This window comes from Polyodon spathula, unplaced genomic scaffold (genome assembly GCF_017654505.1).
Source record: "Polyodon spathula isolate WHYD16114869_AA unplaced genomic scaffold, ASM1765450v1 scaffolds_784, whole genome shotgun sequence".
NCBI lineage: Eukaryota > Metazoa > Chordata > Actinopteri > Acipenseriformes > Polyodontidae > Polyodon > Polyodon spathula.
Window position 1 is genome coordinate 374,328 of NW_024472272.1, and position 22,994 is coordinate 397,321.

Below are 22,994 nucleotides of genomic sequence, written 5' to 3' on the forward strand. Positions count from 1 at the left end.
CGCTGCTGTGTTCACTTTACTTTATGAAAGATGTGATTGGTTCCCAAATTGCGCGCTCAGCGTGTAAGAAATAATGATTTTAAAATACATCAAAAACACCACACTCTTTTATAGAACAAAGGAAAATAACTATTTTATTGAAAATCGTAAGGCATCGTCATCAAGGCATATGAGAAAGTGCATGCCATTCCTGCTCATGCGTCATCGTTATATATATAAATATAGAGAGAGTGAGAGAGAGAGTTTATTCATTCCTGTTTACAGCAACATCAAACACAGCTCCTGCATTCTGCTTTAGAAGTAGGGAGAGATGCATTTCAAGGTCCAATAATATGATGCTGGGATTTAGTGAGTTTATCTGAAAAATATAAAACACAATCGAGGTACAGCAACTAACCCAGCGAGTCCAGACCGGGGTCAGGTCAAGCGCCCAATTCCGATTCCTTCGAAGGAGTTGATCGTGTAGAGATGTAATAATAACGCTCTCTGTGATCGTTCAGCTGCTTGCATGTGAAGCCGGTGTAACTGACTGACTCACAGCGACTTGAGTTGCAGTGATTCGTCCCGCTGTCTGTGAGAAGCTCGTTTAACAGAACGCTGTTCATTTCAGTTGTGATCAATGGTGTGTTGGAATTGATTAAATGGGGATGGGAATTGGGAATTGATTTTAAACAGGAATTGACACAAACCCCGGTCCAAACTGGCAGCTGATCCATGCTACCCGAATGAAACGCATGCTGACGCAAGACATCTGCGTGTTTATAAAGAAATCTAAGCACAGCACTTCCTCTTGGGTGGACTTGCACATCAAAACACAAACTGGGAAACACTGAAAACGATGCACTGGAGAACGGTCTCTTTATACAGGAAAATAGAGGACTTCCACAATATACTGTCCCGACAGTGTCTGATCAAACTAGCGAGTCATCAAGGGGGCGCTGTGCTGCACACCAGGGCAGATCAACAACACAGAGCAGCGACTCGCCGAGGCACTGGACTGGACTGGATCAGGAGCAGATATAAACAGCAATGTGTTTGGGTCCCGGCTGCTTCTGATTGGTCTTTGACATTTCCGAGTTCTCTCCTCTGACTCCAGACCCTCATTCCAAGCATGTGAGCAACACTAAAGAGGCATCTGTATTTTCAACAAGGCGCTCTTTAAATACAATATACATTCTCCACTGCCTGTCTTTCTGCCTCGATCTTCACTCTGGAGTTGCGCAGGGGTTTTGCTCGCCGGTGATCTGGGCTCAATAGGTTTTTAAAGATTGCTGTTTCAACCACATTTAGTTTCCCAGCCGTTTAAAAAAAAATAATAATAAGAATAATAATCTGTATTGCTTTCCAGTGCGCGTGAAAGAGTGCTAATGGAGTCGGTCACGTTGACCTGTGCAGTCCTGGCTGACCACCAAGGTGTGTGTGTGTGTGTGTGTGTGTGTGTGTGTGTGTAGGGAAGGGTGGATCTTGTGTATAAAACAAGAGAGCCCTTTATATCATTCCGGGTTGTGATGAGTTTTAGGGTGTTTTATCAGGAAGGGGGTCAGTGTTTCATCTGACTTGTATAAATACGGTTTGGCTCGGGCTGGCTGCCCCAGGGTGTGATCTGAAACCTGCTCCCTGACGTTTCATCGTCAGGAGAGTTTACAGAGGGCTGGGACTGGGTTCTGTCAGAGTTCTGTGTGGGTCCAGTTCAGCCTGGCTCGTTCAGTACTCCTCCTCTTGTCGCTCTGAAGATCTCCCCCGCGGGTTCTGCAGGCAGCCCAGGAAGTATCGGACCAGGGTTCTGATCAGGTGCTGCCGGCTCCGGTCCGACTGGAGCGTGTGACCCTCGTCGGGGTGGATCTGCAACAACAACAGCGGCTTTGATTGAGCACGGCACAGGAGACACAGCGGTTGGAAAGCCTCTTTGTTGGCATGCTTGCGGAGCGCACCTGTAGTGTGTAATTGGCGTCCACAGTGACCAGGCTGTGAAGAAGCTCTGCAGTGTGCTGGAAATGAACAGTGGCTGCAGGAGAGACACACAGATAAACACACACGCACACACTGTTACACCTGCACACCATCCCGACTCCCCACGATTAGAACAGGCAGATATATACATACATACACACACACTGCATATATCCAACGGTCGATCAGCATTGCAGAGGGGCGAAATGCAGTTAAAATAAATTAGAATTCATAGCTGGAAATAGATTCTGCCAAGCCTTTGCAATATTTCATGCATGAAAGAGTTAATATGATAGGAGACTGACAGAATCGCCAAACCTGTTTCAGTGAATGAACAGGAGGGTGAGCTGCCTCTAGATGGCGCTATTGACACGTCATGAATACAACTCCCCTGAGCCATGAATCAAGGGGGTGCGCGCAGAGCTGTAGTGACCAGCCCCTCCCTCCCTCAATGAGAATCAGCAGTTGAGAGACCCGACTCACCGTCTGCAGTGCCGTGGATCAGAAGGAAACGCTCGCCTCTCAGTCTGTGCGCCTCCCCTAGCAGCGAGGCAGCCTGGAAACGAACACGAGGCAGTGCTGTTAAAACAGGACAGGGCGCAGGGAGAGAGAGAGAGTGCTGGTAAGCACGGCACGGCACGGCCAACTCACACCAAACTTACTGTGTACAAACCGTACTCCTTGGAAGGCAGGCCGAGATAGCGCTCAGAAAACGCTGCGTCTGTACACCACAGAGAAAGAGAAAAAACAAAACACAACCGTGTTACTTTTCTTTGAGCTGTCAGCATGTTTTCAGCTCCGCTGTTGCTATTCTTCTCATTCGCTTGTCAGCTAAATGCAGGCGTGCTCTGGAAAGAGGAAGCGAAACGCGCAGCGAGTTAGCATTCCCGCAGTTTGTGCTTATACGATTGTGTTTCTCCGTTCAAAGACGAGAGGTTTTAAAGCTGCAACGACTCACCGTAGAGACTGAAGTCGGTGATGGGAGCGAACGCAGCCGCACATTTAAACTGACCATCTGTCGCTGCCAGCATCTTAAGAGTTAAATATCCACCGTACGCCTGAAAAAAACCCGACAATACAATCGCATGAGTCTCAATCAGGAGGAAACCTGCTCTCTCTCTCTCATTAAAGTGCAGCACAGCAAAGCGTAATACAGCACAGTGCAGGCACGGGAAAATCAGCATGCAAATGTACCGTTTTAAACTCCAATCAAGTGTGTCCTGTTTTACGCATTCAGCACAAATGCAAAAACACACACGCCACAAATAGCAGCATGCGGCAAGCTGAACGCATTGATCCTGTTCAGCTGCGGCTCCAGTGATTTCAGGGAGGGAGAAGCAACAGAGAACGCCATGCCAGCTCTGCAGCTTCATGTGCGTCCACAACTCTGTGGAATGAGTCAAACTGCAATGCAGTAAGTGCAGTACCTTCCCGTACAGAGCAATCCTTGTGCGGTCGATGTAAGGCTGCTGTACCAACCACCTGCAACAAGAGAGCCAGAGCAAGTAAGCCCAGTGCGCCCCGGAGAGAGTGGCGAGACGCTGCCTTCAGTGTGTCAGTTAACGGGATTACCACGCCTGGAAATCAGCGCGACTCCTGAAACAGCGCTGGGAAGCGTCAAGCTTGTTATCTGCACAGTCTCTACGGGGCTTGGTTTGAATTCAAGCACATTAAACCACGCGGAGAGCTTCTCATTAATGGTTCTAGGGTGTCCCTGTCTGTGTTTGTTAAATCTCAGTACATTGTCATGCATTCAGTTCTTAGAAGGAAAAGTGTGCAGTGAGCTTTGGGAATGAAGACCTGACCTCAGCACCACAATGGTGGATCCTCAGCTGATGCAATATTCTTGCACTGCTGCACTGCTAATATGTCTTTGTAGATATAACGTGTCCTAACTGGCTGCATCCTAGTTCATATTGTATTCTAGTAGTGTTATTTGCACTTACTGTAAACTACACTGTGTTTAAATATGAATCTTGCATTGTAACCCTGTGCTGCCCTGTAACACCGGGAAGTCACCTGCCTAATAAACAAATAAATAATAATAATAATAATAATAATAATAATAATAATAATAATAATAATAATAACAACAATGATAGAAGACAGCTCTGAAGTAAATTTCAACAAAGGGGCAGAACAGCGCCCCCTGCTGTTGGACCTACTCCACTGCTCTCAGGTGGTCCTTGACCTCCGCCGATCCCAGTTTCTGCCGGACCGCCTGCTGAAGCTTCTGGCCCTGGTTCCCGCTCCCCCTGCCATCCAGCCGGGCCAGAACCGCTCCGAGAGAGCTGGACAGAACCGAGCCCCAGTCCAGCGCGAACTGCTCTGTCACGGACTGACTCCCCGGGGTGCCGTCACTGAATAGGGCACCGGGGAAACAAAGGGAAGACACAAGAGGTTCCAGCAGTCAGTGTAACTGTGAATAGGAACGCTGTGTAAGTGGCAGTGCTGGAGGAAGAAGATCAGCTGCAGCTTGCAGCAGCATTCTGACTCGATACCCCTTTGAAATGTTTAAAGTGTGTGGGGGGGCTATTCTCTCCTGTTTGCCTCTTACCTCCTTTACAGCATGCATTCTGACATCACCCTGCAATTATAAACAACTGGTATTGCATAACTCTTCAAAAGAACTGCATCCTGGCGTTATCTCAGAACCAAGTCACAATTACAAGCATCATCATCATCATCATCATCATCATCATAATAATAATAATTGTCTCCTGGTTTTCATTCAAACTCAAGCTCTCAGTTAACTTCACTGATGGAATTACTTGTTCAACTGGACGTGTTGAATAGTTTTTTCTGCACTTCATTCAAGATACACGACCCGTTTAAAAACTGTTGCGACCCAATTCATCCAATAGACCCGTTAAGATAAGGCGAGCTCGAGATGGAACTGAGCGTGACCCCCCCGCTCTGAACTGACCGACAGAGCCAGTCACTGCGGACCATGAAGGACTGCCCGCTGTCTGCGACAGGAGGACGGGTGCTTACACAACGATGACGAGGGGGCGCACCCGGTCCTTGTACCCCACTGGCAGGGACAGCTTCAGCTGCAGGTCTGCAAGGCAAGCAAGGGGAGCAGTTCATGAGAGGAGCACACAACCGTGAGCGAGATGCAGCCGCGGCTCGGGATCAGGGTTTTTATTACCGTAGCCGTCCGCGGGGATGGTCCGGAACTCCGTCACCGGCAGCCTCTTCCCCCTCAGCGCCTCCTCTAGGGCCTCGTTGTCTTCCAGGATGAAGTAATCTGAGAGAGAAGCACATCAGAATGGCACGGTGAATCTCATGCGATTGTGTGCAGTAGGGCTTGCTTCAACCCGCCCCCCCCCTCTTCAGGACTCACTGCTGGGGTCGTCAGTCTGGTGCACGGAGACCTTGGGGACCCCCGGCCCTGCAATGACAAGCCGCTGTCAATCGCTCAACAATCAGGAAATGAATAAGAATATCTACAGGGTAGACAGTGCTCTGAGCCCCACAGCCCCCTGCCCCTCACCTCCGCACTGCAGCGTGAAGCTGGTCATGTCGGGGCTGAATTGCGGCGCTTTGAAGAAGGTGCAGTCAGCGATGAGGTCACAGGTCACACAGGTCCTCCGGAACACCCCAGCCACGTCCACGCTGTGGACAGAAGCACAGAGACTAGGGGGTGAACTATACATCATCAACAGTCTCTGTGTGATTCCACACTCACCTGTACAGGTGTCGGCTCCGTGGCGAGTTCTCTGTACTCAGGAAGTAGCTGCAGGGAGACAGGAAATTGAATTAAAGGGGATGGCAAGTGGCTTCGGTCCGTGGTTATCGCATACCCTAAATATAAGTGGTTGATGCAAAATGCTCTCATGAAACCCAACTCTAAAATACTCTAATTAAATCCAGCTGTAAAATAATGAAAGTGTTAAATACTGTAATTAACCCCAGCTGTGGTTTATCCTGCTAGCTTGGTTGATCAAGTCGATCCCTGAGCTGGATTTGAACCCGTGCAGTCTCTGTTTTATCCCAGTGCTGAGTGCTGATGTCTACTCTCTACTCTCAATCACATGCGTTTCCCCAATTCCCTGCTCCTGACTTTCCCGTACATTTTTCCGCGCCGCTCGTCAAGCGCGCAGAGGGACGTCACGTCCCAGTTTCCAGACGTCAAGAAGCGAGAGGGGGTCGTGGGGGCAGTGGCCTGGAGAGAGAGAGAGAGAGAGAGAGAGAGAGAGAGAGAGAGAGAGGGGGAGTATTTTTTTTATTTGTGGGACACACGTCCTTTGTACTTCAAAGGGTTCAGTTTTCACAAGAGCAGTTCAAATGAAAGGGTTAAATCCGCAGCTCTGTCTGACAGCACAGCGGCTGCACATCTCCTGAAACAGAAGCTCTGTGTTTTGCACAGTCAGCATGATGAGATGCGAGCTGATAGAATCAGCCGCTGCTTCTTCTTGTTCCAGGGAAATAGCTACGCTTGTTAATGCTGTCGGAGGTACTTGTTCAGCCTGGTCTGTGTCTCGGCAGCTATTAATAGAGAAGACTGCTTTGCGAGATCAGAGCAGATGAGAGTATAGAGCTGGGACACAGTCTCTCTCTGCAGTGGCTTCATGCAGGGTTACAGTACCACTAGCACAGCCCTGCACAAAACACTTCCATCACCTACAACATTAGGATTGCGACCAAAAAAATACAATTAATACGATTTCCGCTTTGATCATTTGCCCCGCTTGCAAACTGTTCCAGCGACATTTCTGAAAAGACTCCTCTGTGCTGATGGATGGGCTGCTGAGTCGCCTCCCGCCCCTGGGCCCTGCCGATAGGGCCTGGGCAGGGAGAGGGTTCTTACCTGGGTGCTGAGCAGGGCGATGTGTTGGAACTCCCCTCTGGCTCCCTGCTTCACCGGGAGAGTCAGAAAGAAAGAGGAGCCGTCCTGGGAGAACAAGGGCTCCTCCTGCTGGGGAAGCAGAGGCATTGCAATAAATACCGCTGGCAGAGCCTGGATATCCATGTGGGTTCACCTGCAGTAACATTGCTGTGTTGTGCGTTAAACTCAAGCGTGCCAGTCTTTGAAATACTAAAAGCGTGTTTTTCAATGTCTTGTGTTCTGTGGTAGTACATTAGGGACTTAACGTTTTAGAGATTGAGTTAATTAATTCGAGAAATGACCTTGAATTAATGGGAACAAACAACCAAACCAAGGTAAATAAGAAATGATATGAAACAGTGTTTTACCGGTTTACTGATCCAGGCGTCCGAGGCAATTCTGTGTTTCTAAAGAGGAAGAAGGAATCAGACAGTAAGAGACATTGCAAAGAACCACTTTTAAAAGCTGTTTGAATTTTAAAAGCTCTGGGGAAAGCAGACACAAAGATATTGAAGTCAGAAACACCTTTTCTTTTTTTAAAATTGAAATGAGTTAAGCAGCTGTATGGGGTCGAGGTGACCCCTTGAACTCCGACCTCTCACCTCCAGGCATGCCCCCGTGGTGGCCTCGCAGATGGTGAGCGCTGATTGGCTCTGGGGACGGGTTAACCATCGCACTGCCAGCCTGGTGCTGCTGAGCCACTTCACCATAGGAAGGTAGCACTCTCTGCATCAAAATAAAACATGAGCTTTAAAATGTACCACAGTACAGGCATAGCACAATGTGATACAGCACAGTGACAGCATAGCACGGTGTGATACAGCACAGTGACAGCATAGCGCAGTGTGACACAGCACAGTGACAGCATGGTAAAGCATAGGCAAAAACTTAGAGAGGTATGGTAAAGCATAGTAAAGCAAAGAGAGGTCTGGTAAAGCATAGGGAAGCATTGTAAAGCACAGAGAGGTCTGGAAAAGCACAGGGAAGCATTGTAAAGTACAGAGAGGTCTGGTAAAGCATAGGGAAGCATTGTAAAGCACAGGTAAAATGAGTTTCTGGGTGAATGAAACTGGCCCCATCGAGGCTCCTACGCAGAGCCAGCCTCTTGTCAATGGCACAGCAGCTGGAGCCCCAGTGGCGGCGGCAGGGGTGCCGTTTCCTCACAGCACCTGGTCCTGAACGAGTCTGGAGGGATGAGCTCCAGCGTGTGCGCCAGTCCGTACAGGTTCACCACGAACAGCCTGACTGTGGGGATCGGCTGGCCTGCCTGAAGAGAGCAAAAGAGATGCATCACGACCCCAGCGCTTCTCAACACGCTCAACGTACACCATGCACTCAGCACCAGCGATCTCCAGAGCAGCCTCTTCACTGCCTGTCCGCTCACTTTGGGGTAAGGGTAGTGGGTGCTGGAAGGGTAGGCTCCGCCCAGGAAGTGAGGTATTTCCATGTTGGGCGTGGCGGAGTTGTTTATGGTCAGATAGGCCAGCCGCGCCCCGTCACCCGACCACCAGTGCGCTGCATATGAGTGGAGCACCTCCTCTGCCAATCAGAAAACAGAGACACACACGCAGGTGAAGTCACACATTATCTCCCCTTTCATTTGAAGCACTGCTGACCCTGCGCTGCGTACAGAGGTGACTCAGACTGCTTAACGGTTTTAAAGCTAAGAAGAAACTCCCAGATTGCAGCTCTCTTCACTGCCCCCGGCACCCTTACATCAGTTTTCCCATAGCTTCCCTATGCTTTACCAGACCTCTGTGCTTTACAATGCTTCCCTATGGCTTACCAGACCTCTCTGTGCTTTACAATGCTTCCCTATGCTTTACCAGACCTCTCTGTGCTTTACAATGCGTCCCTATGCTTTACCAGACCTCTCTGTGCTTTACAATGCTTCCCTATACTTTAACAGTGCCATGCTTTCACTGTGCTGTATTACACTGTGCTACCCCTATGCTTTTACTATGGAGACTCTTTCAGAAGGGTACTGAACTGATGGATGAACCCGTGACACACTCCCTGGCATGCCGAGGGCGCTACCTTCGTACAGCCAGTCGGAGACCCCGTTGAGAAGCACCCCTTCCTTGCCGGTGGAGACGAGGCGCTGGGCGCTGCTGGACACGTCGGGCTGGTAGTAGATATTGTTTTCAAAAACATACACCTGAAACCCAGAGAAGACAGTTGAGCGCTAGAGCCATGTGCAATGGACCCGTCTCGCTTCTGTTAACCTCGCTGGTCATCACAAGCTGGATCTGCTACACATTTTGGTGACTCATTCTATTATGCTGTTACTTCAATATACAGGGTTTTTCGAAGCCTTGTCTGTTTTAATAGGAAGTGTATTACAATGCTGTAAAAACGGAAATATTTGCTGGCGAGAAATATTCACTAATTGAATTCACTAAACATAGCGTGCCGGAAAAAAATGTGCAGCAACTGTGTTTCTATACAGTACAGTCCACAAGCACGTGTTGCTGTAACTGTGCCCGCATTGAGACACGCTGCAGAGATTTCCTGTCGTACCGAATCTGCCATTGATTTTTATTTTTTCGAACCCCTGCGCGGTTCTCACCAGCTGGTTGCCGTGAGATCCCCAGGCTGCAAACTGCAGGACGGATCGCTTCACTTCGGGGGGGTTGAGCTCCGAGACCTCCCTGGGAAAACACACACCGCGAGGGAGTCCATTAGGAAAAGAGGGGGAACAGCGCACAACCGTGCTGGGAAACGCCCCTGCGCAAGACAGGAGGTGAGCTGAGGAACACGGGCCGCTTTGAGGCTCCGAACTTGGTTTCAGGAGGCTAGGTTTCAGGCTGGTGCACGGCACACCAGACTTGGGGTTTCATACAGCAGCAAGACTCGAACTAGGTCTCCCGGTGGTCTCCTGGAACCAGGTTTCAAGCCGCTGTTCCTGAAAAAGTGGCTCTGTGTTCCCTCAGCTTTAGAGATGAACGACTTGTCAAACAACAGATTCAATTTCTGAATGAACTAAACCGTGCAAACTCACCCGTGACAAATTTCATACACTAATGAGCTCTTTAATAGATCTGAGTGCTCCTGCGCGAATAGCAGAGTTCCAGCTGCTTGTTCTGTAAAGACAGTTGGCTGGTCTGTCTAAAGCTGCAGCAACACTGAGACACTGCTGGAGACTGGGAGCCCTAGTTTGAGGCTCGCTGTATCAAACCCCCAGGTCTCCCCTGGTGTGCCGTACAGCGGCCTGAAACCTAGTCTTCTGAAAGTGGCTTGAGCTAAACCCCAGGTCTGGGGTCAGGGTGCCATCCTCACCTGGTTTCCACGCTGTAGATGGCATAGGAGGCTGAGAAAGACTGAGAGTGCATCTGGAGAGAGAAGAAAGGACCAGGTCAGTAACATCCAGTCTGGACACTCCAGTCCAACTCACAGCACACCTCCCCATAGCACACCCCCCAACAGCACACCCCCCCACTGCACACATCCCGCCAGCACACACCCCCCGGGACTAACCCACACACAGCACACCCCCACACAGCACACACACCCCCCAGCACACACCCCCCCCCCACATAGCACACTAAATAAGGAGTGAACAAATAAATACAGAATCAATCACAAAACTCCCCAAGCCACTGCTGTTTACACTAAGATTAGCATAATCCCCTCTCGCTACCCAGCCTCAGAGACAGAGACAGAGAGAGAGAGAGAGAGAGAGAGAGAGAGAGAAGAATCTCTAAATCAGCTAGAACTCCCCCGGCCACACATGCGCGCGCACACACACACCATCCCACTATCTGGGTTTGCAGTGTTGAATTTTTGCTGAGAGCCAGCAGTTTTTTCACTCAATTAAACCCAGCGCTCGTATCACACCCCGCTCCTTCAGGGAAAAGCTGTTTATCTGTCACACTGTTATTATTGATTGCCATGGGTTACAAAGGAGCAGAGATGTGTTCCTGTGAGTGTGTGTGTGTGTGTGTGTGTGGGTGTGTGTGTGTGTGCGCGCGTGAGCCGCAGCGAGGGCGTTACTGCAGGGCAAGCATGTCAGTAATCAGAAGAGGGGCTGGGGGGGAGGTGGGGGGCTGCAGTATCTTCAAATCACACTTTCATTCAGATTATTATTATCTGCTAATAATAAAGTGACGGGCTGGTTTGAAGATACCTGCTTGCTTGCACCGGGAGTGCCCTGAGCAGGGCTGCGTTTAAGGGTTGGGGGGGGGGGGGGGGGGGGGGGGTTGGGGTTAGGGGGGTTTGGTGTTTGGATTGGGGGGTTAGGTGTGTCTGCAGTTATAACAGGAACCATTCTGCACACTTTGAGCAGCTCAGCTCTACTTTGCAGCCCTCTCACGAAAAGAATACTACTAATAATAATGAGACCTTCTACACACACTGTATTCACTCAGAACATCGTAACACGAATTCCACACTTCAATCTTCAAATTGTGTTGCATTCTCTTCTCCCTGGATCAGCACATTAGGAAGCCGATATTCTCAAACTCTGTGAGCTGTTCCACCCCTGAAAAATTAACTACACTGTACATTTCTCTCATTTGTAATTCCAGTTTGTTAGGGTTTTTATTTTTCATAATAAATTTGCTGACTAGAGAGTGTGTGTTTTGTTTTTTAATGCTCTGACAGTTAAGAGTGAATAGGGGTCTCAGGATGATGTCAGCCGCTAGGAGGAGATCCACAGCACTGGTGCAAACAGCCCGCTGTGTCTGCTGCCTCCTCACGCCTGCCTGCTGCTCCTCTGAAGGGCTCCTCACCGGCTGCACGTTGTAGGCCAGCAGGACGAAGCGCAGGTCTGGAGAGACTTGAAACTGCGAGGCCTTGAGAGTGAGCTGCGGGAGAAACCGAAATCAAAACACAGGATTCTCCAGGATTCAACCCCCGCGTTCCCATCCGCAGCCAATTCCCGGGCTTTCTCAAATGCATCCGACAGAGCCGGCAGCTTTCAGCTGAAGAGCGAGCTCTGTAGTGGAGAGGCACGGGCGGGTCCCAGGCTGATGTCAATATTGTTAACTCATCAGCCACTAGGAGGAGATCCGCTACAGAGTGACTGCCCTTATAAAGGTTTAGCATAGTAAAAGCATAGCAAAGCGTGATAGAGCACAGTCAACATGGGAAAGCACTGGAAACCCCACAGAGGTCTGGTAAAGCATAGAGAAGCATTGTAAAGCACAGAGAGGTCTAGTAAAGCATAGGGAAGCATTGTAAAGCACAGAGAGGTCTGGTAAAGCATAAGGAAGCATTGTAAAGCACAGAGGTCTGGTAAAGCATAGGGAAGCATTGTAAAGCACAGAGAGGTCTGGTAAAGCATAGGGAAGCATTGTAAAGCACAGAGAGGTCTGGTAAAGCATAGGGAAGCATTGTAAAGCACAGAGAGGTCTGGTAAAGCATAGGGAAGCATTGTAAAGCACAGAGAGGCATGGTAAAGCATAGGGAAGCATTGTAAAGCACAGAGAGGTCCTGTAAAGCATAGGGAAGCATTGTAAAGTACAGAGAGGCAAGGTAAAGCATAGGGAAAGCAGTTGTGATGCATAGTTCACCTCTAAGTTCCTTTGGATAAAAGCTTTTGCTTAATAATAATAAATAATAATAATAATAATAATAATAATAATAATAATAATAATAATAATAATAACATTAATAATAATAACTTACGAAGGTGCTGTTCTCCACCAGCGTTGTGCTCTCGTTGGTTTTCACGTTGCGTTTGATCACATGACCCTCCCTGGTGCGCAGCGTGACCTCGGACTCTGGTGAAACAGAGACAGCACAGGCAGATTTATCTGGGGGGGGGGTCAGGGTTGGGGGCCTGGGATTCAGGGGTACAGGGAGCTGGGCTGCACTCACCGCTGACCCAGGTCACAGCAGGGTCGTGAACTTTGAACTCCTCCCTCATCAGGTCCTCCAGGGAGAATGGGGATTGCAGAGAGAGGCGAGACTCTTCTAAGAAGAGAACAGAGCAATGAAAAACACACTGAGATGCAGGCAGGGCAGAGCAGAGCTGCAGACGGGGCAGAGATGCAGGCGGGGCAGAGCTGCAGGCAGGGCAGAGCTGTGTACTAGTGTGCAGGGATTGCATGAGAGCCTGTAAGCTGTGGAATTCACAGGGCTGTGTATCTGAGGCTCCCTTAGTAAAAACAGAGCAAACTGATCCAGCGCAGTGAAAGCACGGTGAAGCACAAAAAAGCATCGCAGACACATTACAAAACATAACCTTTCATAAGGGTTTAACCACATATATCCTTTGCTGCAATTGTCTGGTGTTCAACACTACATCTGAAAAGTCTGCTACTTCCACAGCTGATTCTGCATCACCTGTCCCACCCAGTCTGGGATTGGGAATGAGCTGGGGTGAGCTGGGGGTCTTACCGGGGGTGAGCAGGATGATGGAGAGTATGACGAGGGACATGACCACCACGATGACCACCACAGCGATGCAGATACCCTTCCAGTTCCGCGGCGGCCGGCTCGATTCCCCCAGGTCCTGGAGAGACATACAGAGGTCAGGCCAGGCCAGGCTAGCCACATTATTTGTTCGGTGCATCAACTGCAGAACGATACACTCCCCAAGACACTTACCGAAACACTGCGTCCAGATTGCATTGAAACTGACCTGGATAGGCTGAGCTGCAGTGTTGAAAAAAAAATAAAACATTTTCACGGACTGCAAACCTAATCAATCAAAATGATCTTTAAAAAAAAACAATCCTTAACACAACGGTCGTTAAAACGATCTGGGCAGGGCCCGGTGTCTCTCACTCCTTGGCTTAATGAAAGACATCCCTGCTGAGGTAATAACATAGAGTTTTCATTACCATCTGTCACAGGGGGGAGCTTTTAAAGACAGTGCAGTCGGGCGCGGTGCCAGAATTATTACCATCCCATTGCTGCCAGAACCCCCCCGCCCCCCCAGCCCTTTTCTCTCTGCTGTAGCTCATAACTATGCAGAGCTGCCTGCTGCACTGGATTTGCATCGCGCTGAGACGGGCTTCCAGGGTAACTGTGTTTGCAAATCAAGCTGTTCAGCCCAATCCTAATACTGGAGAGCCATTCCACTGCATTTAGAACAGGGTTTGGAACAAAGACCAGGATTATATAAACAGATCTGTCCTGAAATGGGAACACATTGGAACACACAATGGGAAAAAGAACAAAACACGGCAAGAGAAAACTTCAGAGGGATCGCGACGCCACTCTCCTCTGCCAACCACTCCAACACATTCCAGTACACTCCGGTACGGTATAACACTGGGCTGCAGTGTGGAAGGCAGTGGGTTTGAGGAGCTCAGTGGTTAGATAAAGAAAGCGCTGGGCTGCAGTGTGGAAGGCAGTGGGTTTGAGGAGCTCAGTGGTTAGATAAAGAAAGCGCTGGGCTGCAGTGTGGAAGGCAGTGGGTTTGAGGAGCTCAGTGGTTAGATAAAGAAAGCGCTGGGCTGCAGTGTGGAAGGCAGTGGGTTTGAGGAGCTCAGTGGTTAGATAAAGAAAGCGCTGGGCTGCAGTGTGGAAGGCAGTGGGTTTGAGGAGCTCAGTGGTTAGATAAAGAAAGCGCTGGGCTGCAAGGCAGTAGTGGGGTTTGAGGAGCTCATGGTTAGATGTGGAAGGCAGTGGGTTTGAGGAGCTCAGTGGTTAGATAAAGAAAGCGCTGGGCTGCAGTGTGGAAGGCAGTGGGTTTGAGGAGCTCAGGGGTTAGATAAAGAAAGCGCTGGGCTGCAGTGTGGAAGGCAGTGGGTTTGAGGAGCTCAGTGGTTAGATAAAGAAAGCGCTGGACTGCAGTGTGGAAGGCAGTGGGTTTGAGGAGCTCAGTGGTTAGATAAAGAAAGTGCTGGGCTGCAGTGTGGAAGGCAGTGGGTTTGAGGAGCTCAGTGATTAGATAAAGAAAGCGCTGGGCTGCAGTGTGGAAGGCAGTGGGTTTGAGGAGCTCAGTGATTAGATAAAGAAAGCGCTGGGCTGCAGTGTGGAAGGCAGTGGGTTTGAGGAGCTCAGTGATCAGATAAAGAAAGCGCTAGGCTGCAGTGTGGAAGGCAGTGGATACAGAAAGATGTCACAGTATCTGGTTTTCCTGAAGGGGGATTTTTGCATGCTCTTATTTGCATGCTTAATATATATCTTCCCGAGCGTTTATCACATGATGCTACCAAATTGAGAAATGAATAAAAATGTCTCCTGAAACAGACTGGTTAGTAAAGCTATTTACCAGCTATTTACACGCAGGAGGTCGCTTTAAATGTGTGTCGCTGGACTGAATGCACGCAGAAAAAAAAACTGCATCGCTGGTAAAAAAAAAAAAAAAAAAAAAAAAAAGAATCTCGTGTATCAGCGAGCCCTGTGACCCCCCCCCCCCCCTCCCTCCCTCCTCTGCCTGCTAAGAGGTTCACTTCACTCGTCTCGTTGATCGCTTGTCAGCTCCCTGAACATGAACCACTAATCATCATTACTAATGACTGGCCATTAAACACAGCGGATAGTCCCTTCATTCACTGGCACCCGCTTATAATAAATGATAGGACTTCAACCTGGGAGCTGCCAGAGGCTGACAGAGCGCTAGATCAATCTCTCTCTGATATTCTATCCTTTCACTTCTCCACCTTCACCCCTGCTTCGACACTGGGGTGTAAACCTCAAAGTCCCAAGCGAAACGGGTTATTAAATGCAGTCCCTGTCTGATTTTCAAGGGATGCCCGTAGACACCATAGCAAGCCAGGATTATAATGGCATTCTTCCACTGGTCACGCTGTGGCTACTGAAGCAGTCAGCAGTCCCAGTCCTTAATTCAACTATTAATTAAGAATTGATAAACCGCTGGAGGTTGGGAAAATGCCCTGGTCAGCTGTCCAGCGCTGGCCAGTAATCACTGTATCTCTTGGGTTACCCTGAGCTGCCCAGCGAATGGCTATTGATCCATACAAGGCTTATTGAGATCCCCAATAAGCAGATTTAGAGATGAAAAATGTACCTTGGTTTGAAAAGGTCTGTATAGCTGTGGCCAAAGGTTTTGCACGCTCCTACAGAACAAGCCCATTTTGCTTCTTAGTCACAATGAAAGCTGCTGAATGATGCCCTGCTGATAAAGAACCGCCTTCTCAATGGGACGGCTCTGAGACAGGACTGGGTTGGGCAGATTTTGAAGTGAGTCAGTTGTGTGTAGAGAGTTCATAAAACTTAATAAAAAAGAATATTTAAACATACAAAACCCATCCCTCACTACACCCAGATGATCGTGCAGCAGTCTCTCCCGCTCGCTACACAGTGATCACACTAGGCTAACTGATCACTAAGAGACAAGGCATTAACCCATTACATATCCTTTGTCTTTTCTCTCCGAACGGGAGCTGCATTCATGTAATTTGATCCATTGCATTTAGACTTAACTTTTGCGGTTAACAAAATTAGAGTCCGCTATCATAATACAGTGAGAGAGAAAATTCAAATAGGTTCCAACAGATAGATGCAGATTACAAAGAAGCCTTAAATAAGGACCAGGGCACTTAACAGGTTAATAAAAATCAATGGCTGGGTCTCTCTGATCCTGGATACTGCTAAAAGAACACTTACAATAGAGGATAAAGGAGTCTGCCAAATAAATACATTAATATAATAATAATAATAATAATAATAATAATAATAATAATAATAATAATAATAATAATAATAATAATAAAGTCTTATCCTCATACCCGCGAGCGAAGTTTATGAAAGGCAATCGATCTGATCGGAAATAACGAATACAAACAAGTATAAGCTATTAAAATGTGCGCTCTTACCAGCTCCCTGCTCATGTTTTGCTGGGTGGTGGCGATCATCATTGCAGTGAGTTAGTGAGTGCTCCGCTGCTCTGTGCTTCTGGATTTTACTTTCCCAGTTGGGGCTGGTTTCTCAACTCTCTGGTCGACACGAATATCTGCTGGATTCTCTTTGTCTCTCCCCCCTCTCTCTCTCTGTCTCTCTCTCCCTCTCTCTCGCTCTCTCTCTCACACACACAGTCTGACAGAACTGCAGCAGTCCTTAGCTCATGAAAAAAACACACTGCATTCACTCTCTCTCTCACACACACACACACACACACACACACACACACCCAACTCATTCATTCTCTCTACTACAGTAGTTTTTCTCCCTCCTACGCCTCTCATTCACCCCCTTCTCTTCATTTTCTATCCCCCCTCTCCATGTTCCCTTCCTAACCCTCTGCCCCCTTTTTGTCTATTCCCACCTCTCTCCCATCCCTTATTTCTCCTGACCCCCCTCTCTTCATCCTCTCCCCCTCCTCCCTCTCCTCTCTATTTCATCGCTCCTCGCTGGCTGGTCAATAATATATCGAGAGGTAGGAATTAATCAAGATGCCACAGAACTTTTCCTGCCTCAGCGAAATCTCCCCAGTCGAGAGGGTGCATGAGGGCTCAGTGTCTTGGCAGCTCTATCACTGCTTGAGACACGAGAGACACAAGCACACTGATGCACAGCAAGGATACTGAAAACACAGCAACAATAACTGCACATAAGAAGAATCATCATTCTCATTATTATTCTAGCTCCCGGACTCTGTGTGTGTTTGTTTTTAGGACGATGTTTTACAGAGTTACAGTAACAGCCGCTCTGTTCAGGGTGTAGTGGGCTGGAGCCAGGGCTGTTAGTTTATAATCACTCGTTAAACACTGCTCAGCTTCACATGTAGGTTTTTGCATTCTGGTGTGTGCATGCAGTAATGAGAGCACACACACACACGAATATACACACACTCTAACACACGCATAGTTTCTAAACCCAGCTGGTTTGATCTCGTTTTGCGAGGCTTGCACACGTTTACAGCTATAGCGCTCTCGCTCTCTCTCTCTCACGACAAAGCAGCCCTCGCGTACGTCTAACGCCAGCCCTGCAGCAATCGTTCATACCATTCAATTAAAACACGTACTGAGCAATCGATCGACACGCCAGCCCGGCCCTCTTTCAGCAGAGGAGAGAAACGCTCCTGCAGTGGAATGTGTTTCAATTATTTTTATTAATGCTGGTGTTTCCTTTGCGTCTTGCGTGACGTACTGAGGACTGAAACCTAGTCTCCTGAAACCAAGCTGCAAGCCTCAAAGCGGCTTCGTGTTCCCTCGGCTTCATGGTTTACTTTAACAGGTAGAAGTTGTTATTATTTTTTACTATTATAAATTAATAGCCTCCTCACTATCCTTGCACTATTGCACTGCTAATATGTCCTTGTAGATATAACTTGTTATAATCCTAAATGGTTGCACCCTCGTTCATATTGTATTATTATTATTTGCACTTACTGTAAACTACACTGTGTTTAAATATGATGCTTGCATTGCAACCCGGTACTGCCCTGTAAATCTGCAAGTCCCCTTGGATAAAGACGACTGCCTGATAAATAAATAATACTGCTGTAAACGCGCTGTATTGAGCTCGCTGTGCTGCTGTATGGGCACCGGCTTGTTATCGTGCGCTTGCAGCCGAGACAACCGCCACTGAGGATCAGGTTTAAAAGCGCAGCAGCAGTGCCCTCTGCTGGCAGCCGTGAGGAACACAGGCTCGAATATTTCTCAGTCTTCGCGCTGTAGGTGTGTCTGTAGCAATCTGGATTTCATCCGAAAACGATTTGTATTTTCAAAACTTCAGGGTCTTACTGCATGCTTAAAAAACAAACAAACAAACAAACAAAAAACAACAGCCACGCGTGTTGGAATAACATTTTTCATTATTATTTTTTCTTTAAATATTGTTTATACATTACTGTACAGAAAGAAATAAAAACACCCCCTCCCAGACACGAATACAAAACCTGCTTGGAAGAGCCACAGGCAGCTCAAACAAGCACACGATGCAAACAAGGACAGAATCTCTCCAGCTGCAGAGAAGAGCCACATGAATCGGTAAGGAGCTCTGTGTGTGTGGAAGCATGTCCTGCATAGAGATGAACTGCACAGCTTCAGTTAACTGGGTACGCATCACAGCTACTAACAGCACATCAAAAACACTCTCTCCAGATAACAAGCTGACACACTGATGATACGCTGGACCCTGCTCACAAAATCCTTCGGGCTGCGTTTTTTAAAAGCCCATTTTGATAATTTTAGCTTGCAGTTCATGAATAAACGGTTTCAGAGTTGAGTTCAGTTTATCTAATAAAGCCAGTCCTTAAGCAAGTCTTTCAAACAGCGCCTAGTGTTCTGTGAACAGCACTGACTCTGCAGACCTCCGATAGGAGGAGCACTGGCTTGTTTACCAGCACGACAAAACATTGATTTGCAAATGCCCATAATCAGCCTGGATCGGTACGAACGGAAATCGATTGGTTTATTTTAAATAAATAAATAAATAAATAAAGGATTCCAATCAGCAATCTGAACTCGCAGCGTCGCACTCCAAAACATCTCGTCTCTGCAGACAGGGGTGCATTAGTCACTCAGACTGGACGGAAACACATTCAGCGACTCCTGGAACAAAACGGGTAATGAGAAGCCAAAAGATTCTCTCAAAGTCTCCCGTCACATTCCCCCCAAGAGAGCTTGTTCCAGCTGCTCAGCTTCGAGTCAGCCGCTCGAACGGTTCCAGAGATAGGAGACTATATATACAGACTGTACTGTGGAGCCAGTCACCTGGGTACATCCAGTCCAGGTCTTTGATCCAACCATGCCCTTTGCCATCTGGAAGCACCTTTATCAATCAGAACTGTGAAAGCTGGAATGGAGTTCTGGACCGGAGTCAGCCCTGCTGCCATGTATTGACGTGTGAGCAGTTCTATCCCCTCAGAAATGATGCTGAACGACAGGACAAGGCATGCGATTATTATAAACAGGCCAACAACAAAAAGGATACTCTCTCTTATAAACTTCCAGGAAAGACAAGAATACAATATAAAAACGTACCTCTGATGAGGAGCATTGTACACACACACACACACACACACATCCAGGCACGCACACACGCACGCACCCACCCACCCACCAACCCAGACCGTGCGATTTGAAAATAGCTCCAAGCTGCCAGGTGCCTGGGATCAGAGTCATCCTTCATGTTTTCCGGTTTGACAGGAGTCCCAGATTCCTGGTTGGACCTACATTTCAATCTCCACTCTTCCAGTCTCTTCCTGCTGCAAGGGAGCTCTCTGACTCCCCCTCTCCACCTCTCCCCAACGCTCAGGAATGGCTTGGGTAGTTCATGGAGAGCAGGACCATGCTGTGGAGCAGCAGAGAAGCCTCAGAATCTAAAAACCGTGCAAAGAAAATCAGATCACTGGGGATTCTGAACCTGAACACCCACTCACTCACTCAATCGAGCAGAACAAAATCATTAACACAGTCATTAGGGGAGCGATTCTGAATTGCAAACAATGAGGGAGATTGACTTGTTTATTTATTACAGTGACGCTGCATAGACATACCTTTGAGTCTCGTGGAGAGCTGCAGCCACTGGGAGAGCCACTCTCGACACTGAGCAGTGCTGAGACACGTGGAGTTCAGACCACGCAGGTAACACGCCTGCACAGAAAGAGACAACACGTGAGCACAGACCGGCACAATCACACACACAGCGAGCAGAGGCAATGCAAAACTTGTCAATGTTTGTCACTGACAGAGACAGACAGGCAGGCGGTACTGACGTTTCTGAGCTCGGGGTCAGAGAGCTGGTGCAATCCCAGCATGCTCAGCGCGCGGTCCAGATGCAGCAGCTCCACGGAATGACTCCAGAGCCGGCGGCGAATCAGAGCGGCCGGGAGGCGGGACGTCAGGAAGAAGAGAGAGCTGAGGAAGCGCTGGAGGGGAGGGAGAGAGGAGAGAGAGGTTAGAGAGCAGGGGGGCGAGCTGTGGATCCAGTTTAAAACAGCTTGAGAAAGCAAGCCCCTCACCATGTGCTCCACTTGGAGACGTTTCATCCCCAGGGGGGGTCCGGTGAAGAGGTGTCGCACGGCCTGGATCTCACTGATACCAGGGTGAGCGCCCCCCTGCACCTACACACAGAGAGAAACATTACACATGCTGCAACCCGAACACCTACACACACACTGCAACGAGCAGGTAGGAATTCTAGTTTTAGAGGTTCTGCAAAGCTATGTTGTACAGAGTCAGAAGAACTACAAAACCGTAATTGTTTCATGTGTTTGTTTTTGGGATGAAAATAAGAGTCCCACTGCATAGAGGTTTGATCCATTCCTGGTTTCACTAGGAGTTTAATATTAAGACACATCTGAGCTTGTTAGCTAGACACACTGGGGGCTGATCAAGCTGCTAGTAAAACCTGGAACGGGTGACACTGCTGTGCAATAGGAGTCCGATTTCCATCCCTGTTGTATTAAAAGTTCAATTTTTTCTTTTCAGCTGCAGTTGGGAGTTTAAGCTCAGGGTTCTAGATGATCTAGATCTACACAAGCTCAATTTCTTATGTAGGTTTTTAATATCTGTCTTTTTCACTGACCTTGCTGCAGAGCTGGAGCAGCTCGCTCTGAAGGTCCCGGTCCGACACCTCCGGGGCGGTTCTGGTGAGATAGCTGACGAGCTGCGGGTACAGACGGGCCCGCTGGCCGTGATACACCTGCTGGAACTCAACCTGCTGCTTCGGGGTCCAGAAGTGTCGGATCAGAACCTGCCGAGGAAAGAAATACCTGCAAGACGGGAGAGGGAGGAAAGGAAGGAGAGGGTGAGTGTGCTTGGTTCTCCAGAGACAGAGAGGAAGTCTACTTGTTTGATTGATTTATTTGAATTTTTGCTCAGCGGGACCTGCTCCTCTACAGCTGATCGAGGTAAATGTGAGGGCTGTGTGTACTCCTACAGAGCATGAGCAGCTGTGAACCGATCCACACGACTGCAGGGCTGTACCGTGCTTGCACCACTCTCACACACTCACATCAGCACGAACACCAGGTAGTTAGCGAAGGGAGGGATGGAGATCAGGGCCACAGGCAGAGCTTTGATGATGTCTCTCCGGAACTAAGGATGAAAAGACAGGAAGGGAATTCTGTGAGTCTCCGTGGCAGTGTGAGGAGCTCTCGCTGTGGACATGTTTACAGCAGCACGTGTGGACGGCGTGGAAACTGTGCATATATACTGCACAGAGACTGAACCGAGCGACTGCGGGAGCACATTTTTAATAAAAGTGAAATTAGGGAAGGTTTGTTGCCAGCACACATGTAATGTTTTACTGTATTCAAAGCAATAGATTAAAGCAGCGACAACACATTCAGATAAATATAAACTTATATATATATATATATATATATATATATATATATATATATATATATATATGCTGGCTGCTCTGGGGTTGCTGTGAGACTCGCCTGGCGCAGCGTCTCCATGTCACGGTACGGGAGTTGCTCCTTGCTCAGGCCCTGCCTCGCCATCTTCACCTTGATCTTGCGCACCTCCGAGCCATCCTGCAGCAGCAGCCGAAGCCCTGAGGCCGACAGGCAGGGAGACAGCATTCAACAGACTGGCAGACAGAGAGATTCTCAGTAACTTGTGCTAAACACAGCCTAGCCAAGTTTGGTCACAATTGAATCCAACGTTTATCTAGACGTGTGTCGAATATAAGCGACACACAGATAGGCTGTGTCCATATACCGGGCAACATCCTTCAGAGGAACCGGAATTTACATTTTAGAGACATAATCGCTGTGATTATTCAACTGCTTTCATTTGAAGCGCGTTTAATTGACTAACAAACGGCTTCTTCAATGCGAGCGGTTTGCTGATCCTCTTAGTAACCCAGGTGCTATTGGAGCATGCCGCCTCCGAGCTCCGCTGGGGGCGAAGTCCCGCCACTTGCCTCTGAAGAAGGTGCAGTAGAGCTGGTGAAAAGCGGGGAAGTTCCTCTGCAGGAATCGCTCGTATTTCTCGTTGACGAGCCTCAGCCTGCCTACGATGAGGGAGCCCCAGCCGCTGTGCTTGGCCTTGGAGGAAAACCCACATAACTGCTGGCTGCTGGACCTGTGAGGCAAAACCAAGCGTCAGAGACTGAAAACAACTCCTTACAGACCGCAGACCCGGGGCGGCCAGCCGTGCGGGTTATTGCGTCTTGTTCTGTGCGTTACAGCCTGACGGGCAGCACAGTGCCAGACAGCATTCAGACAAAAGCGACACCGCAGTAAAATAAGAAAGCTCGCCGGACGCATCACCTGAGCAGGACCGAGGTTTTTATCGCGCTGTTAACGCCGCCTGAGAATCCAGCCTGCCGGACTCCGTACAACAACATCATCGCAGAACCGCCACGGATCCCGGCCCTGGACAACGCCATCTTG

At 48.6% G+C, this 22,994-nt stretch overlaps 2 protein-coding genes across 7 annotated transcripts; both read right to left on the reverse strand.

Annotated features, from left to right (window-relative positions):
- Positions 1 to 106: 106 nt before the first annotated feature.
- Positions 107 to 19,896, reverse strand: LOC121308821 (inactive dipeptidyl peptidase 10). Of its 5 annotated transcripts, XM_041241478.1 has the most exons (27): positions 19,819 to 19,872; positions 13,334 to 13,381; positions 13,124 to 13,238; positions 12,602 to 12,697; positions 12,410 to 12,504; positions 11,512 to 11,586; positions 10,061 to 10,113; positions 9,351 to 9,432; positions 8,819 to 8,939; positions 8,166 to 8,320; positions 7,951 to 8,048; positions 7,384 to 7,507; positions 7,150 to 7,188; positions 6,764 to 6,871; positions 6,027 to 6,118; positions 5,642 to 5,689; positions 5,447 to 5,589; positions 5,297 to 5,344; positions 5,102 to 5,200; positions 4,945 to 5,011; positions 4,116 to 4,310; positions 3,378 to 3,432; positions 2,909 to 3,008; positions 2,613 to 2,671; positions 2,434 to 2,506; positions 1,932 to 2,005; positions 107 to 1,842 (listed from the first exon to the last, which is right to left on the reverse strand). In XM_041241478.1, the coding sequence occupies exons 2-27, from the start codon at positions 13,355 to 13,357 to the stop codon at positions 1,705 to 1,707; spliced, it is 2,376 nt and encodes a 791-aa protein (XP_041097412.1). In that variant the 5' UTR covers positions 13,358 to 13,381; positions 19,819 to 19,872; the 3' UTR covers positions 107 to 1,704. The 5 variants fall into 5 exon arrangements, with proteins under 5 accessions (XP_041097412.1, XP_041097414.1, XP_041097411.1 ...); XM_041241480.1 differs by lacking the exon at positions 13,334 to 13,381 and having other exon boundaries at positions 19,819 to 19,896; XM_041241477.1 differs by lacking the exons at positions 13,334 to 13,381; positions 19,819 to 19,872 and adding an exon at positions 16,516 to 16,804 and having other exon boundaries at positions 12,602 to 12,694.
- Positions 19,848 to 22,994, reverse strand: letmd1 (LETM1 domain containing 1). 2 transcript variants are annotated; one of them, XM_041241482.1, is made up of 9 exons: positions 22,872 to 22,994; positions 22,523 to 22,683; positions 22,035 to 22,150; positions 21,602 to 21,684; positions 21,173 to 21,359; positions 20,607 to 20,708; positions 20,361 to 20,513; positions 20,142 to 20,238; positions 19,848 to 19,936 (listed from the first exon to the last, which is right to left on the reverse strand). In XM_041241482.1, exons 1-9 carry the CDS (start codon positions 22,988 to 22,990, stop codon positions 19,917 to 19,919), a joined length of 1,038 nt encoding a protein of 345 aa, XP_041097416.1. In that variant the 5' UTR covers positions 22,991 to 22,994; the 3' UTR covers positions 19,848 to 19,916. The 2 variants fall into 2 exon arrangements, with proteins under 2 accessions (XP_041097416.1, XP_041097415.1); XM_041241481.1 differs by having other exon boundaries at positions 19,876 to 19,964.

Bases quoted from the DNA above. Each gene is read 5' to 3' on its own strand.
- LOC121308821 (XM_041241476.1), bottom strand. From the start codon at position 16,557: ATGATGATCGCCACCACCCAGCAAAACATGAGCAGGGAGCTG. The intron at 5,590-5,641 runs GTGAGTGTGGAA...TTCACCCCCTAG, and splicing joins CGGAGCCGACACCTGTACAG to TCTCTGTGCTTCTGTCCACA. The intron at 1,843-1,931 runs GTGCGCTCCGCA...TTGTTGTTGCAG, and splicing joins ACGCCAATTACACACTACAG to ATCCACCCCGACGAGGGTCA.
- letmd1 (XM_041241481.1), bottom strand. From the start codon at position 22,990: ATGGCGTTGTCCAGGGCCGGGATCCGTGGCGGTTCTGCGATGATGTTG. The intron at 22,151-22,522 runs GCAAGTGGCGGG...TGTCGGCCTCAG, and splicing joins CTACTGCACCTTCTTCAGAG to GGCTTCGGCTGCTGCTGCAG. The intron at 21,360-21,601 runs GTGAGTGTGTGA...CCCGTCTTGCAG, and splicing joins TACCTGGTGTTCGTGCTGAT to GTATTTCTTTCCTCGGCAGG.